The 17,827-nt window shown below is 41.8% G+C and overlaps 1 protein-coding gene and 1 long non-coding RNA gene across 2 annotated transcripts in view; one reads left to right on the top strand and one right to left on the bottom strand.

Annotated features, from left to right (window-relative positions):
* The first annotated feature begins 4,190 nt into the window (after positions 1-4,190).
* The window catches only part of CLDN10 (claudin 10), a 107,888-nt gene continuing 94,251 nt past the window's right edge, over positions 4,191-17,827 (top strand). The window contains exon 1 of the mRNA XM_082434721.1: positions 4,191-4,506. Within this exon, the coding sequence (XP_082290847.1) occupies positions 4,293-4,506 (214 nt within the window). The 5' untranslated portion in view covers positions 4,191-4,292. The remainder of the gene's footprint in view (positions 4,507-17,827) is intronic.
* Positions 9,524-17,827, bottom strand: part of LOC309647413 — a 34,155-nt gene continuing 25,851 nt past the window's right edge. The window contains exon 3 of the long non-coding RNA XR_014256031.1: positions 9,524-9,882. This is a non-coding gene — a long non-coding RNA (uncharacterized lncRNA). The remainder of the gene's footprint in view (positions 9,883-17,827) is intronic.

The following is a 17,827-nucleotide window of genomic DNA, read 5'->3' as shown; positions in this document are numbered from 1 at the left end:
AGAAAAAAAGGGAGAAGACTCAAATCAATAGAATTAGAAATGAAAAAGGAGAAGGAACAACTGACACTGCAGAAATACAAATGATCATGAGAGATTACTACAAGCAACTATATGCCAATAAAATGGACAACCTGGAAGAAATGGACAGATTCTTAGAAAAGCACAACCTTCCGAGACTGAACCAGGAAGAAATAGAAAATATAAACAGACCAATCACAAGTACTGAAATTGAAACTGGGATTAAAAATCTTCCAGCAAACAAAAGCCCAGGACCAGATGGCTTCACAGGTGAATTCTATCAAACATTTAGAGAAGAGCTAACACCTATCCTTCTCAAACTCTTCCAAAATATAGCAGAGGGAGGAACATTCCGAAACTCATTCTACAAGGCCACCATCACCCTGATACCAAAACCAGACAAAGATGTCACAAAGAAAGAAAACTACAGGCCAATATCACTGATGAACATAGATGCAAAAATCCTCAACAAAATACTAGCAAACAGAATCCAACAGCACATTAAAAGGATCATACACCATGATCAAGTGGGGTTTATCCCAGGAATGCAAGGATTCTTCAATATACGCAAATCAATCAATGTGATACACCACATTAACAAATTGAAGGAGAAAAACCATATGATCATCTCAATAGATGCAGAAAAAGCTTTTGAGAAAATTCAACACCCATTTATGATAAAAACCCTCCAGAAAGTAGGCATAGGGGGAACTTACCTCAACATAATAAAGGCCATATATGACAAACCCACAGCCAACATCGTTCTCAATGGTGAAAAACTGAAACCATTTCCTCTAAGATCAGGAACAAGACAAGGTTGCCCGCTCTCACCACTATTATTCAACATAGTTTTGGAAGTTTTAGCCACTGCAATCAGAGAAGAAAAAGAAATAAAAGGAATCCAAATTGGAAAAGAAGTAAAGCTGTCACTGTTTGCAGATGACATGATACCATACATAGAGAATCCTAAAGATGCTACCAGGAAACTACTAGAGCTAATCAATGAATTTGGTAAAGTAGCAGGATACAAAATTAGTGCTCAGAAGTCTCTTGCATTCCTATACACTAATGATGAAAAATCTGAAAGAGAAATTAAGGAAACACTCACATTTACCACTGCAGCAAAAACAATAAAATACCTAGGAATAAACCTACCTAAGGAGACAGAAGACCTGTATGCAGAAAACTATAAGACACTGATGAAAGAAATTAAAGATGATACAAACAGATGGAGAGATATACTATGTTCTTGGATTGGAAGAATCAACGCTGTGAAAATGACTATACTACCCAAAGCAATCTACAGATTCAATCCTTATCAAACTACCAATGGCATTTTTCACAGAACTAGAACAAAAAATTTCACAATTTGTATGGAAACACAAAAGACCCCAAATAGCCAAAGCAATCTTGAGAAAGAAAAACAGAGCTGGAGGAATCAGGCTCCCAGACTTCAGACTATACTACAAAGCTACAGTAATGCAGACAGTATGGGACTGGCACAAAAACAGAAATATAGATCAATGGAACAGGATAGAAAGCTCAGAGATAAACCCATGCACATATGGTCACCTTATTTTTGATAAAGGAGGCAAGAATATACCATGGAGAAAAGATAGCCTCTTCAATAAGTGGTGCTAGGAAAACTGGACAGCTACATGTAAAAGAATGAAATTAGAACATTCCTTAACACCATACACAAAAATAAACTCAAAATGGATTAAACACCTAAATGTAAGGCCAGACACTATAAAACTCTTAGAGGAAAACATAGGCAGAACACTCTTTGACATAAATCACAGCAAGATCCTTTTTGACCCAGCTCCTAGAGAAATGGCAATAAAACCAAAAATAAACAAATGGTACCTAATGAAACTTAAAAGCTTTTGCACAGCAAAGGAAACCATAAACAAGACGAAAAAACAACCCTCAGAATGGGAGAAAATATTTGCAAACAAAGCAACTGACAAAGGATTAATCTCCAAAATTTATAAGCAGCTCATGCAGCTCAATATCAAAAAAACAAAAAACCTAATCCAAAAATGGGCAGAAGACCTAAATAGACATTTCTCCAAAGAAGATATACAGATTGCTAACAAACACATGAAAGGATGCTCAACATCATTAATTATTAGAGAAATGCAAATCAAAACTACAATGACGTACCACCTCACACCAGTCAGAATGGCCATCATCAAAAAATCTACAAACAATAAGTGCTGGAGAGGGTGTGGAGGAAAGGCAACCCTCTTGCACTGTTGGTGGGAATGTAAATTGATACAGCCACTATGGAGAACAGTATGGAGGTTCCTTAAAAGACTAAAAATAGAACTACCATATGACCCAGCAATCCCACTACTGGGCATATACCCTGAGCAAACCATAATTCAAAAAGAGTCATGTACCACAATGTTCATTGCAGCACTATTTACAATAGCCAGGACATGGAAGCAATCTAAGTGTCCATCAACAGATGAATGGATAAAGAAGATGTGGCACATATATACAATGGAATATTACTCAGCCATAAAAAGAAACGAAATTGAGTTATTTGTAGTGAGGTGGATGGACCTAGAGTCTGTCATACAGAGTGAAGTAAGTCAGAAAGAGAAAAACAAATGCCGTATGCTAACACATATGTATGGAATCTAAGGAAAAAAAAAAAAAAGGTCATGAAGAACCTAGGGGCAGGACAGGAATAAAGACACAGACCTACTAGAGGATGGACTTAAGGACACGGGGAGGGGTAAGGGTAAGCTGGGACAAAGTGAGAGAGTGGCATGGACATATATACACTACCAGACATAAAATAGATAGCTAGTGGGAAGCAGCCGCATAGCACAGGGAGATCAGCTCGGTGCTTTGTGACCACCTAGAAGGGTGGGATAGGGAGGGTGGGAGGGAGGGAGATGCAAGATGGAAGAGATATGGGAACATATGTATATATATAACTGATTCACTTTGTTATAAAGCAGAAACTAACACACCATTGTAGAGCAATTATACTCCAATAAAGATGTTAAAAATAAATAAATTTTAAAAAATTTTAAAAATAAAAATAAAATAAAATAAAATATGGCCTTTGAATTATGACTAAAGAACAAGAGATTAGAAAAAATAAACAGGCGGATTTGAAAAAGAATAAAATGGTACTTCCAGAATTATTTTAAAAAGGAGAGTAATAGAAATTAGAAACTCTGGATGGGTTAACAGCAGATTATATATAGTTGAAGAAAAATTTTAAAAATTAGAACATATGTCTGAAAAGGTTCCCAGAATTCATCATGGAGCAATAAAGAAGTAAATAATGTTAAAGAGATTTTGAGACATAGGACCAACTTAAAAAATAGAGCTTATCAGAGTCACAGAAGAAGATAAAGCAAGGATAGGGACAGAGGTGATATCTGGAGAAGGAAGGGACTAATGGTTCTCCAGAACTGATGAAAGCAATGAATCATCAGTTTCAAAAAGTTCAGTAAATCCCAAATAAGATTTTTTTTTTTAAATCCACACTTAGAAAATTAGTGAAACTGCCAAAACCAAAGACAAAGATAATCTTAAAACCAGCCAAAGAGAAAATACAGATTAACCTACAAAGAAATGACAAATCAGACTCTTGATTTCTCAAAAACAACAATGGAAGCCAAATAAAAATGCAATTATATCTTCAAAGTACTGAGTCGAAATTATTGTGTAACCCAGCAAAATTCATTTAATGAAATACTATATTCTGCTGTAATAATTAATGAACCATAGCTACATTGCTGAACATAGATGAATTTCACAAACATAATGTGTGAAAAAAATTGGTTACAGAAGGAAGCTGCACTATGATTCCATTTATATAAGATTCAGAAGCACGCAAGACTAAAGCAATGGGTCAAATGAGCCTTAACTGTTACTGTATAATTTGTACTTTGTAATATCTGGTCCCTGCATGGTTCATTAAGCTTCAGGCTAACAGAAAATTAAACATTAACTATGTGGCAGGAAAAAAATCTGCGAACTCAAAACCTTTAGAATCCGTCTACAAACTTTTAGTAAATATCCGTGTAGGAAGTTAGAAAGATCATCTTAGGCTACCTTTAAAATGCCATCGGTAAATCAGACTTTATCCTAAATTCCGGTACTTCCTCAGGCCACCTGAGCATGAAGTACTGTCACCTACCCGCATTAACTTGCTGCAACACTGGTCCAAGCGGATTGTGTCAGCTGCATACCTAGACCACCGCAGCGATCTGTCTGGACAGTGTCCCTGGAGACGCCTGAGCGACATGTTCAGGGCACAGATCTCGGCTCTGGTGTTTGGCGTCGGGGGCTTTGGTGCTCTCGTCGCTGCCACCGCGTCCAATGAGTGGAAAGTAACTACCCGAGCATCCTCGGTGATAACGGCCACTTGGGTTTACCAGGGTCTGTGGATGAACTGCGCAGGTACCGCGTTGGGTTCTTTCCATTGCCGACCGCACTTTACTATCTTCAAAGTAGAAGGTAAATATAATAGCTTTGTTTGGGGTGGAAGGAAAATGTCACTTTTCCCCTCACTGTGCTGAAGGGTCCGTATACAGTTGGCTGTTAACTGAGTACTTAATCCAAGTGCTAAGATTTGCCTAGGAGGGATGGGGTGTATGAATGCTGGCTGAAAGAACTAAATCATGTCTTTTATACGGCAAATAACTGCATGGATCTTTTAGAAATACGTAATGCGAATAATCGACTCCAAAGGGCAGAAGTGACTGGCTTGTTTTAAAACAGGTTTTGATTTGCCTTGTGTCATGGAGGACACCATATATATACATATGGTAAATACACGCCGTCAGTAGATCATACGTTGTACTGCTTTCTTTTTTTGGCCTCACTGCGCGGCATGCGGGGTCTTAGTTTCCTGACCAGGGATGGAACCCATGGCCCCTGCAGTGGAAGCACAGAGTCTTAACCACTGGACCTCCAGGGAAGTCCTGATCATATGTTATCCTAAGTCCCTGTACTTCCTCAGGCCATTCTGGCATGAAATCCATACACATACGTGTGTATATTCATATGTATATTCACAGTGATAGAAACATATGAGAAGATGGATAGTGTTGAGAGATGTAGGGGTTTTTAGAAGGGTTTCCATATTTTTTAAAAAATCACGTTTAGTGATAATACAGCAGAGCAAGAAAATTTTAAAAAGTAGTTAAGAGAAATAAAATGCCCATGAACTTTTTGTTAGTAGGTTTTATCAAAAATATGTATGTAGACAAGCTTTCAACGTTAGGCATATTAGAAACTATTAGAAACTGTGTATTTTAAAGAGGGAAAAAATGTAAGGGCATTTTCAGTATAATCTATAAGAATATCAAATCACTACATTGTACACCTGAAACCAATATAATATTTAAATCAACTATACTTCAAAAAAAGGCATTTTCATACGACGGGATACCTCCAGGGCAACAATTATTTGCTATTTGCTTGTATGTCATTATAAGAATCACTACCTGCCCCTGCTTTCTGCCTATTTGATTATGTTTACAAATCAGCCACAGGTTGTGGGTTTATTATATTAAAAATTGCCCCTGGTATTTTATAATATATAGACTTTTCACAATAAAATGGCAACACTGTACCTTGGCCCCAATAAAGAAAATGAAATCAAATTTTAACTAGGAAGTTACTAAAGCATCATATTTTATGGGATTTTGTGTCAAGTATTCACGTCATTAGTCCACAGTGCGTGCCAAAGGATGAAGAGAGGATATTTAGTTAAATCCAGGAGAGTCTAATGACAATCAAGGGAAGTGTTCAAGCTTGGACACCTCAGTTAGGCCTCCAAGTAACATGGACTTTCCTGAGCACCCATTAGGGAAATCAGTGCTAGTCTCTCTTCAGTCCCAGCTTCTAAGCTTATTTTAGGATATTTCAAAATTCTCCTTCTACTACGGAAGGTTTCCCTAGGTGCAGGGAAAACTGTAAAAGAGAAGAGTATTATGGGGACACGGTTGTCATTCCACTGACCTCTTGGCCCATTCCCACCTTGAGGCAGCAGGTAGAAGTTATGTCATGTGGCTAAGTGTATTTTTTTGTTCTCTACTGGGTTCATTCTATAAATATATATATATATTTATATATATGTATGGTGTTATTACCCTTCATTCTCTATTCCTTAATGAAACCGAGTTATTGTGAAAAATAGGCGTTCAACCTTAGCTCCAAAGTGGGCTAATTAATGAACAGTGTTGATAGTGGTCCAAATAACCTTCCACCTTAAAACTTTATCCTCTTGATTTTGTTTCTCAATAGTAAAAATAATGTATTCTATGTCTGCTGTGTACCCTGCACACGAGAGGTAATTTGGAAAACCTTGTCCACTGACAATGCTTCAATTAGAATTTGTAAAATTCATTTAACATAATCTTTCTACTTCCTTCGTCCTGAATCAAAATCTTTATCAAAGATACAGGTTACTACAGAAATCTGTATTCAACATCAGGAACACGGATTCATATTTCCAAAGGAAATGGACACTCACCAGTTTGGATGTCCTCATTCACACGGAGTCATTGCTGACGAGGCTGGTTGCTTTTCCTTTATTCTTATTTGAAAACACAACAGTGGGGTGTTGGGACGCTTTCTATGCCAATAGGCTCTCAATCATCACAATAATTCCAAATTGAGAAAAAAACTCAGAGGCCAAAGAGGAATGAAAATGGTTATAGTGTGTTTTAAAATAATAAATTGATTTAAGCCTACATTCTCAATTTGAGACAAATCTTCTTAGACTTAGGCCACATTAAGCCTCCTCTAAGAAAGAAAAACAAAAAATCTTTTTAAACTGCTAGATTGTTTTTTTCCTTGCTGGTTACATAACTTCACTGTCAAAGTCATACCTTCTTGTTGCTAACTAACCCTCTTAGATGACCCAGTATAGCTACAGTTTTTTTAGGAACTCATTTACATTAGTAGTGACTACAGCCTTAAAAGATTTGATGTAAGCCAGCATCTCTTTGGACAAGGGGCATTTCCAGTTGTGAAAAGCACAGGCCCCCTTCAACTATAGCTCTGTGGAATCAATTTCAGGACAACACCATAGGGACACTTGTAATTCAATCCTCATTGTGGACTGAAAACTTCTTGACTCCATTTCAAAAGCAATTCACTGTCTTTAGATGCAATATCCACTCTAGGCTGTGTCTCTTGTTTTGTTGTGTTTTGTTTTTCTCTCTTCTCGATGTTAGTAGAGAGTTTTAACTGTGAAAGCAAAACACCTCTCACAGGGAGAGCAGCAGTAATTTCTGATGGGGAAGCCTGGGAGATCATTGCTCCAAGGAGACAGTAAAGCTGAGTCATGGTCGCCTTGAGGGCAGGGACCTGGTCTGTGATGTTCTCCTCATGCTCCAGGCACACAGTGGGCTGTGGATACATATTTGCAAAATGACTGAATGAACAAAATAATGAGGCACAGATAGTTTGTGATGAGGGCAAAATTGTATTCTTGGACGAAGGCTGGCGTGATTTAGGATGGATACTCAGGCAACAAAAAGGAAGATGACTGGATTGTAATTCAGCAGATGGAGCTTCAAGTTCTGACTTTTTTATTAACTAGTCTTAAGACCTTGACTTTGGTAATGAAACTCTCTGTGCCTCATTCATAACTTTCTTCCTCCGTATATTGAAAGAGCTGGATGCCAGGAGTCCCTTAAAGCCTGTTTCAACTTGAAGTTCACTCAAGAGCTTTACAATGCTTCACCACTTCGCCACAGAAGTTCACTGAAGAATGATGATTGTAATAGGCTCCTCTAACGTTATTTCTCCTGAGAATTGTCCTTCTTTTTCTCCACTTATCTATCATCTTGCTGGCTTCCTGGATCCTGACAGTATAGAATCTTATCTGCATCTGAGTGGAGATAGGTCTGAATGATCTCAAACGACCGTATGACACTAGTAAAGGTTCAGGGTTTCAGTGGAATGAAGGTAAATACTACTCTGGAAGCTGGCAGTCACAGGATGCTGGCTGCCTATAGGAGTGTGGACCTCTCCTCACCTGCCTATCCTTCACCTCTCTCCCCATCCCCTTACCAGCCAGGCCATAAAGATAGGGGAAAGGAATGGCATTTGCTAAAGAAAAGAGGTTTCTGTGGATGTTTATTCTCACATAGGGAACAGGTGGGAATCATCTGATGTCATAACTTTAGATTTCTTCCTAGTTGAAATGTGTGCCTTAGTCTATGACTAAATAACAGTAGTAAATTTAAATTTCAAACAACAGTAATAAGAAATGAAAACTAATTACAGCCTCAGTGAGGGAAAATTGACTTGAATAATTAAGATGTTTCAAAAATATTTTCAAAATAACACATTTGATAGATCTCTGCAGCCTTAGAAGGCATTTACCTTTAATCTCAAGATAGGTGTCCATTTCCTAAAATTCTGATTGCTTTCTGACACTTAATTTTGTTAAATAAACCTAAGGTTAACTTTAATTCAGATTTATTTTCTTGTTGCGTTCCAAATGCATGTAAAGTTATCTACAAGCATGTAGAAAAACTCAAGTTCTGTCTTTGGCAGTTCTCACTCCAAAAGAAGTGTAAGAAACATTGAGTGTGTTCTCATCCCAACAAAAAAAATGGCATAGTTTTATGTTTACTGACACAATCAATGACCCAAGGTAGGTGAATTGTATTTTCGCAGTAGACTCTGGACAGGAGGAGCCACCAGAAAACTGTCTCTGTGCCAAGAGAACTGGACCCACGTGCTGAAACATGCCCACACCTTGTGGCGGTGAGGATGGTGCCAGAGCCAAGGCAGCCCACAAGTGGACTCGGTCCTAAGTCAGTCTGCTGCAGGGTGTTCAGAGGTCTTCAGGACAGCCTGTGTCCATCAATAGCTCCTCTCTTAGAGGCCAGGACCTTACCTTACTTATCCTGGTATCCTCAGCACCCATCATTATGGCTGGGTCCTGGCAGGCTCTCAATAAAATTTGTGGATTGAACAAATGGAAGAAGAAATCATTCACTGATTTAAATCATAGCATTTAATAGATGCATAGGGACTCTTCTCTCATGTCACCAAGCTCTGGCAAAGGGAGAAGCCCTAGGGAAGTGCTTAGTTGAAGAACCATGAGTGTTTTTTATGATGAGATTCAAGAAGCACTTTTCAAAGTGCTTCAAGTGCACTTTTCAAGAACGATTTAGAGCCTTGCTTCTTGAAGTGTGGTCCTCAGACCAGCAGCGTCTATGTCACTTGGGAGCTTGCTAAACATGCAGATTCTCAGGCCCCACCACAGACCCATAGAATCAGAATCTGCACTTTAACAACATCTCCAGGTGTCCCCCATGCACATAAAAGGGTGAGAAATTCTGCTTAGAGTCTGAATCTTTGAGTCTAGACTTTGAGTCTGATGGACTCACCATTTACTAACTAAGGGGTCTTAATCTCCCTGTGCTTCAGTTTTCTTACTTGTTAAATGGCGATGAAACGAGATAACACAGGCAAAGTGCCTTATACAATGCCAGACACAGAGACATTCACCATAAAGGGCAGCAATCATTCCTATGAATACAGATTTCAATGCCTGGAGAGCTCACATCTCAATGGTAGGAAGGTCACCATTACGTCTGCTCCATCTATTTGTTTCCAGCCAGGACTGCAGTAGCTGCTTCCTGGAATCCAAAACCTGATAGAAGGATGTCTCTGATCCCTTGTTGCATGTCTTATGTCATATTTATAACAAAGCGAAGGCTATTGTGCTCATTAGACTACAGTTTATGCTTATCCTACAGGTTAGGATTTACTGTACCTTATAAAGCAAGACCACACTGCATCTAGAAGTCAGGTTCTCACCACAGACGTGGGCTTCTTCACTTAGTCAGTCACATGTTGCATCTGCCGGAAATGAGGAGAAAAGGCCCATTTCGGGCTCCATGGTGGGAGATACAGCTTCACCAGAACTAAGGTGTGTTTGTATGCTGGGCAGTCAAAAACGGACAAAGTTTACTCAAATATTCCTGGCCCTAAGAACTGGGAAAAATTTTGTGACAGACAGTTTAATATATTGATTTGAATCATATTTGCATTTTACAAAGTGCTTTCACATATATTATCATATTTATCCAAAAGATGGTATAATCCCCATTTTACATACAAAGTAACTGAGACTCACAGGAGAACATATTTATAACTTTGTAGGGTGGTCTAGAACTTTTGGGGAAATGTTCAGCGTTGTGTACTAGCCCAAAACCTGTGTTTAAGTCCTAGCTCTGCCATTAATTTCTTGTGTGCCCTTGGATAAGTCACTTAAATTCACTTTGTTTCCCTTTCTTATCTATAAGATGATGATGATGTCTAGTTCCATACTTCAAGTTTGTGGGAAGATCAAGGGAAAGAATCCTATTACATGAAATAGACTAGTATATGTTTTTAAATGTACCTGGACTTTGTTTTAATCAGGGATGGTAAGACACACAGACATGAAACGTTGTCATGAAGTTTTTACACTCACAGATCCCTAGATGTAGGAGGCCTGGTTCCCCACACAGGACCCTGCTGGGAAGCACCAGAGTTGGTCAGAAGGCAGAAGGAGTGAGAGGAAAGCACTGTCGAGAGGCTTTATTGAGTTGTCTGGTACCCAGCCCTGGGCTGATTATGGTGGAGGAATGTTGGTTTGATGTGAGAAAGCTTGACAAAGGACGTCACTGGGGTGTGTGCTTTGGATTCGCTGATTTGTCTCTGTAAGCTGCACTTGTGTGTCATTTCTAAGAATCTGCTGGCCCCGGGAGGGCAGTCTTCCCCTCCGCTCACCTGCCACACCCGAGACCCTAGATGCCAGAGCATGGAGAATGCAGAAGATAAGAAAAGGCAGTGAGCGCAGTACGAATACGAGATCCTTTGGTGGTGTTTGCGTAGGGAAGTCAGGAAGGCTATCCCACCTCCCCTTTATGGCTTCTCACGCTTATCTGATTGTCAGTATTTGTCTTCTCGTGGTGAATATTTTGTGTAGAAAAGGCTCAGGCGTATTTCTCACCAGGTCCACTGCTCCTCTCTCGCTCGTCGCCTGTCTGACCACACGTGCGGCAAGCTGGCACTCCTGAGTCTCCTCTGCTCGATTCCCTTACAGACTAACTCGCATCCTCAAGGGGATGAGCTCAAAGGACACCTGAGCAAAGAGCATACTGGGATTGGTAGTTTTAAAACTTCCTGCCGCTGTGCGTTTTTAAGTAATTCCAGAGCACTTCAGAAAGCAGTATTGGTCTTAGACAAAGCCAGGATAACTGATCAGAAATTCAGGAGAAAATTAAGAATTTTTTAATTCTTTAATTCTTTCTTAAGAAAATTAAGAATTGATCTACAATTAAGCTTTGGCCAGATTTTTGTACGCATTACAGGAAAAACTGATGATCAAAAATTGACAATTTGGCAAATGGCTATGACACCATATTACGACTGCAGAAGGAACTCTGTAAGTAGTTAATTCACTTATTCTTTAATGAGTTCCTTTCATCAAAGCATTCATTAGATTTCCGGCATAGAATATAGGTTCTGGGGGCTCAGTGAGGAAAGGACAGGGGCCTATCTCCGTGGATGTGCTGCTTAGAGGGAGATGATCATTTAGCAAACGATTAGCCCAGAACGATAAGTGCTATCTGGGGTTAAGTTCAGGGCATAGGCAGACTTCCCAGAAAAGCCAGTGCTTGAACTGTCTTGAAAGATGGGTAGAAGTTCAGCCAGGAGAAAGAAAGGGAAGGCATTTCAGGTCACGGGACTCATCCTGCTCTACAACTTATTAACTGCGTGACTCCAAGCAAAATACTTAACATATGAACTTCCCCGTCTGTAAAATGGGAGTAATATTATCTACTTCAGAGGGTGGTGATGAGGATGAAGTGAGTTAATTTGTGTAGAGCATTCAGAGCAGGGCCTGGCACATACGAGCAAAGACCTCAAAGCAGGAAGGAGCCAAGCGCCTCAGGGACCAGCGAGCACATTGGAAAGGCTGACACGCGGATGTACAGGAGGAGGTTAAGATGGGGCGCAGGTGCACATAGAGGGGAGCTTGCAAAGGGACCTGAAAGCTCTATGAGGGGATTTCGACTTTGTCTTAGAGGAGCTGGAAAGCCGTTGAAACATTTTGAGCAGAGAATATCGGATGGGGCTTGCATTTCAGAAAGCTCCTGCAGTATTTCATGTGAGAACCTGAGCCTCATGTGAGGGCAACAGTGGGAACAGACGAGGAAGGTACTTAGAGGAAGAACTGATAAGACCGAGTAAGTCGGTGACTCATGAGGGATGAAGGGGCCACAGGTGCTCCGAGGTTCCTGCCCAGAGACTTGTGGGCAGTGGAAGGGGAAGCTGGCTGCAGAGCAGGTCCCACCCTAAGTTCCATCCCTTCTCCCAGGACAGTATTTTCCAATACATACCAAGATCTCAAGCAATCAGATGCTCGACTTAATGTTTGGCTTTAAAAATCAATTGGATAGAATGAAAGCGAATAGTTTGACTGAATTTAATTTTTTTTAAACTGTGCTTTTTAGATGTTTGATAAAAAACAACAGGAAAAGGTAGCAGCCATAAAGATTAATGCAATCTGAAGTGCCATTAATAGCATAAGAACATCTGAATTAGGAGGGTAACACCTCCCTGCTCCCCATATTCTGTAGTCAAATTCCATAAGGCTAGTCTTGGGCACCATATCTTAAGGAACGTGAATATAAACCACGTTCATGGATGTGAGAGGAGGGCAACTAGGAAGATGGGAGGTCTTGAAATAAATGCACATGGGCAATTGTTTCACCTGGGAAAAAGGAAAAGAATATGGTGGGTAAGGGTGTGAGAGGGATGGAGGAATGGGAAGAAGACGAGTAGGACCACTGGGTAGATGTTACAAGGGAATCAGATTTAGAGGCTCTCTGAAGAAGAAATTTCTATCAGAGTTGCCCAACAATGGAACAGGCTGTCCCACAAAGAACTGACTAGAAGTATCTAGAGGAGGCTGATGATCTTCTGCTAAAAAGGTGGTAGAAATAATTCCTGCATTGGCAGGAAAGACAGACTAGGTAATCTCTAAAGTCATATGCAGTTTGAGATCTGAGATTCTGTGAATATATAAAAAGAAAAAGAAATATTTAAACATCAGCATTCCTGATTTCCATATTGACTTAAATATTTTTGGACAACTCATGGGCTCCGTGCTGGTTGCTTGGGAACAAGGCAATAAAAAGACCTGTCTCTGCCCTGGAGATGTTCATAACCTAGAAGTTAAAGTAGTAAAAGTCATAATACACATGTTACCTTAATGTTACTATATTTAAATCAATATATTAATGTATGTTAGAATCAATGTAGTAAATATGCAATTCTCTATCTTGAACTGATATTTTAAAAGGTCCTAAGCAAACTCAAGGGGTGTGCCCCCTAACCCTTGCCAGGGAAGGAATGACTGCTTCTAAATAGAGGCATAGAGCTAAGTGCTGCTGGGCTGTGGGGAATACGAGAGGACAAATCCTGCCTTTAACTGGGTATCTTTGGATCAATACTTTTCATTTATACAAACCAAATATAGCCCATGTATAATAAGCAGACCAGTCACCCTACTGGGAGACAGATTTTCTCCAGAACACAAAATGTGACTTTTGGCGAGGTGGGCAGGGGAAACAGAAGGCTATTCTCTCCCTGTCTGACTACAGCAGATGCTCTCATTTACGCCCAACCAGCAAACCTCCAGCCAGTCGTGTCTGGGGATCTCAGCCTGCTCTGTAGGACTCCCCACAAAGCTGATCCTCTGTTGCAGGGGTCAGGACCCTTCCCCGGCCCTGTGCCCTGGCTCTGTGCTCTTCCTGCTTTGTTCAGCCTCCTAGTTCCTGGAGATCAGCTGATGCCCACTTTCCTGCTGAAACCTGGACCTCAGACTCTCACTTTGCTCTGCCAGCTGATGTCTGGGTTCCAGGCAGTACATCTGTCTTATGACTGTCCTACCCGCTAATTCCAGCCTGCCTGGCCATTCAGTCCGGACCCAATGCCTGCTCTCACCTCTGAGCTCCAGACCTGGCCGGTCTGCCCTCTGGCTCACCCATTTCCTCTGTCCTGAGTTCTGCTTCCTCACCAGAACAAGCTCTTCTCCCACCCTGTGCCTTGGGAAGGACTGTTCTGCAAGCTGTGAGAACTGGGGGGGGGGACGAGGGGAGGGCAAGGGAAGGAGTGAAGCAGGAATCACATCCACAGCCCAACTGATAAAGGGAATGTAGTTGGTGGTGGTCTTGGTAGGGGATGGAGCCACAACGAGGAGCCCACAGACGCTATGAAAGAATTATCTGGAATCCATTTATATCATCTGGGAAAAGACCCACGTTATCCTACTGACTCCCTCTATCCCAGATGCAAGTCAGTACTGGGACGGGTTTGGAGCCTGAGAGACCTTAGCGCCCTCCCCAGGGAACTTCCTGTTCCAGCTGCAGCACCTACGCTGTCCTGTAATGGGGTCAGCAGGTTCTTAGGGAGCAGTACCCCAGCCTCTGCTTTGCAGGGTTCTTTCTGCTTCTGCTTCCTGCTCCTTCGTTATCCCTACTGGGAGTGCTGGCGGTGAGGGTGGGGTGTGCCTTTGGCCAAGGTGGTGAGCTATGCAGCTTGTGCTCCAATTACACTAGAATCATAAAACAGATTCACACCAGAGTGTTCACACCACGTGGGCACACGCATGTACACAGACACAGCTGGTTCTACAGCTAACTACACGTCCATACAGACTCTCACCGTGCAGACGCCTCTACACATCACACCCACACATGCCACTCACCATGTAGACATCTCCCACATATCCCACACCATAGTCATCAGAGTCAAAAGACAGACTTAGAGACCAAGATTATCACAGACAGGAATGTGGACCCACTGAACAGAAACAGTTGAAGGTCCCTGCTCCTCACGCCATAGCAGGAAATAATTCACAGGGATCAGGGGTCAGCACAGAAAATTTAGCTCCCTGCCTCATCCTCAAGTGCCTCTCACAGGTCTGTGGAGCGCCGAGAAATAACGTTTCATCACACTGTCATCTTCATCTACCAGGTCCTACTTTACATCATCTGGCCTCCTTCCAGGCCTTCCAGCTTCCTAAGTATTCCCTTGGGTGAAACTTGGTGTCTGGCACACTGTAAATACTCAATAAAGATCAGTTTCCTTCTTTCTTCCCTCTAGAGCACAGACCTTGAAACCTGACTTTCAACAGTTTCCCTACCTGTAAAATGAGCATGATAATAATATCTCCCTTATGAAAAAGATTAAATAAGCTAATAAATGAGTTTGCTATTATTGTGGCTGTTTTCTCCAACCCACAATTCTAGCCTTCAAGACTGTTTTGAATCCTGATTTGGTCATCTTTGTATTCACCAGCCTCCCAGTTTAACATCACGTAAAAGCCGTCAGCACACTCCCTGTGATCTCTGTGGAATTCCTCCTATAGAGGTAAAGACATCTTCCACCCAGTCCCACACTTGCCCCCAGATTTCCAAATCCAAGAGGATGCAGTACACATTTCTCCTCCTTGCTTTTCCCAAACTGCTGATCCCACACCTTGCCAGCTGCCAAATCCTGCAGAATTGCCTGCCCACCCTCCCATTCTCCATGCGGGGAGGTCTGCCTTTTCTGTGGCTCAGCCTGTGGTTTACCTGGGCTCAGCCTCCCCGCTCTCCCTGCTACACTAGATAGAGATCAAATATCAGGAAGACATTTTCTGCTCTTTGAACTTGCTCTAATCAAGGCTATCCAGCACTGCCAGATCACACTTGCAAAATAGAGCTTCCTCCAGTTTAATTCTGGGCTTTTTTTGGCTGCACCGTGTCTTAGTTGTGCCACGTGGGATCTTGGATCTTCGTTGCAGCATGTGGGATCTTTAGTTGTGGCATGTGGGATTTTTAGTTGTGGCATGCAAACTCTTAGTTGCGGCATGTGGGATCTAGTTCCCTAACCAGGGATCAAACCCGAGCCCCCTGCATTGAGAGTGCAGAGTCTTAGCCATTGGACCACCAGGGAAGTCCCTGATTCTGGGCTTTATTCAGCCCATTTCGAGAGCACTCCCTCCGTGCCAGGCACCACTTGACACATAATCTTGCCTACTCCCCAGAGAGGCCCTCTGCGTGGGGCGCTGTAACCAGGCCTGTTCTACAGGTGAAACAACCAGAGCTTGGAGAAGTTTCGTAACTTGCTCAACTTCTTGGCGAAGGTGGTGGCCATGGCAAGATTCATGCCAGACGGTGTGACTCCTGAATCCAAACACCTGATCGAAGGACTCCACGGCTGCTTCCAGCGAGAGGAATGCATCACAGCAGTCCTGACTTGCCTTTCTCGTCCCCCTGCTTCCATCAACCTGGACTTTGTGCTTAACCTTTTCCCTAGTCTGTGCCTCTGCTCACACCGTGTGGGGCAAATGCCTTTCTTCATCACCCCCATCTCTCTCCTCCTTCCAACTCCACCTCCACTGCCATCTCCCATGCAAAGCCTTTTCAACCTTCTAACCAGATAGGACCTTTGTCTCCATTGATTCCCCGCCCCCCCCATGGCGCTTTGTACTTTTCTTTTTGTGATTTTGTTTTTCTGGCTTGGATTGTGGTTACTTGTGTACTTGTCCTTTCCCACCTCTAGGTTATAAGCCCCGTGAGGACAGGGATTGAACAATTTCTTCCTATCTCTTTCCCAGAAGATAAAATCCATAAAGTCCATGCTCTATAAGGTGTATGTTGAATTAGTGAGTTTTTTTATTGAGATGAATGAATGGGAGCAAGGACGGGACCATAGGGCCTGGTTCACCATCCTTGGTGCCATCACTGAGTCTGTCTGGATGGTGACCAGGCCCGTGTTTCTCCTTCTTGTCCAGCAGCACAGCACGATAGAAGTTTCGAAGCATCCTAGTAAACTCATCAAAAGAGAAAGTGTCTAGTATGGTGCTTCTCGTTCTTAGGGAATCATGCTGCCTCCTATTGGAAGTTTTTGCTTTACTAAGAGCTCTAAAACCATCTCTTTAATTGTCTATTGTAGAATTTATCTGGGGTTTTTTACCAAGCATACCAATGGCAATTTCTAAAATGTACCCTTTTGAAATTTGGTCATTTCCTTGACCCCTGCCCTTCTCCCTGGTCATTGCCTTCATTCTAAGATCACATCTGGTCCCTTCATTCAGATGTTAACATTATGAAAAATCTTAGGCACCATTCACAGTGTTCCCTCTGGGCCTTAGAAAGTGGCTTGTATTTGAAAGGGGCAACAGAGAAATCAGAATGTGATAAAAATGGCTCTGATTGTTCGGAGTACTCTAACAGACTCCCTCTCTGAGGACTTTCTATCCTCTGTGTGGTTCTGGGCTGAGTCTTTCTCTTGGTAATTAATGACTCTGAGATACAGATGTAGCTGTTGGTCTTGTCCATGAATCATCCAGCCATGCGTGGCCACAGCCAGCAGAAAAAAAGAGCTCTGCGTCTCCTCATCCGATAGACTCTGAAGAGGGGCTGGACGGCATGGCCATTTCTGTGAGGGTTACTTTCTGCATGTTATAAGCAACTGGGTAAAAAGGGCAGGGTGAACATGAAGTGCGATTCACTGCAAACAGACCAAATTACAAGCCGTAACCTTCTCAAGATAGCTTGGTACCACTCGGGTTATCTGTGCTACAAAACATGTCTGAGGATGATTGCTTTAATTAGTTGTTCTTTCACGGGTCTTACTTTATTTTAACTCAAATGGTTGAGATGAGGAGTGGAAATCATTTTCCAACAGTAAGTTATTTCCTTCCTGAATTTTTTCCTGTCAGGATTTTCTCTTTGTTCCCTGTTGCCTGACCACACACACC

This window comes from Balaenoptera physalus, assembly GCF_965194825.1.
Source record: "Balaenoptera physalus genome assembly, chromosome: 18".
Lineage (NCBI taxonomy): Eukaryota > Metazoa > Chordata > Mammalia > Artiodactyla > Balaenopteridae > Balaenoptera > Balaenoptera physalus.
The sequence above is the reverse complement of the archived record's forward strand: the minus strand, read 5'-3'. Positions and strand labels throughout refer to the sequence as shown.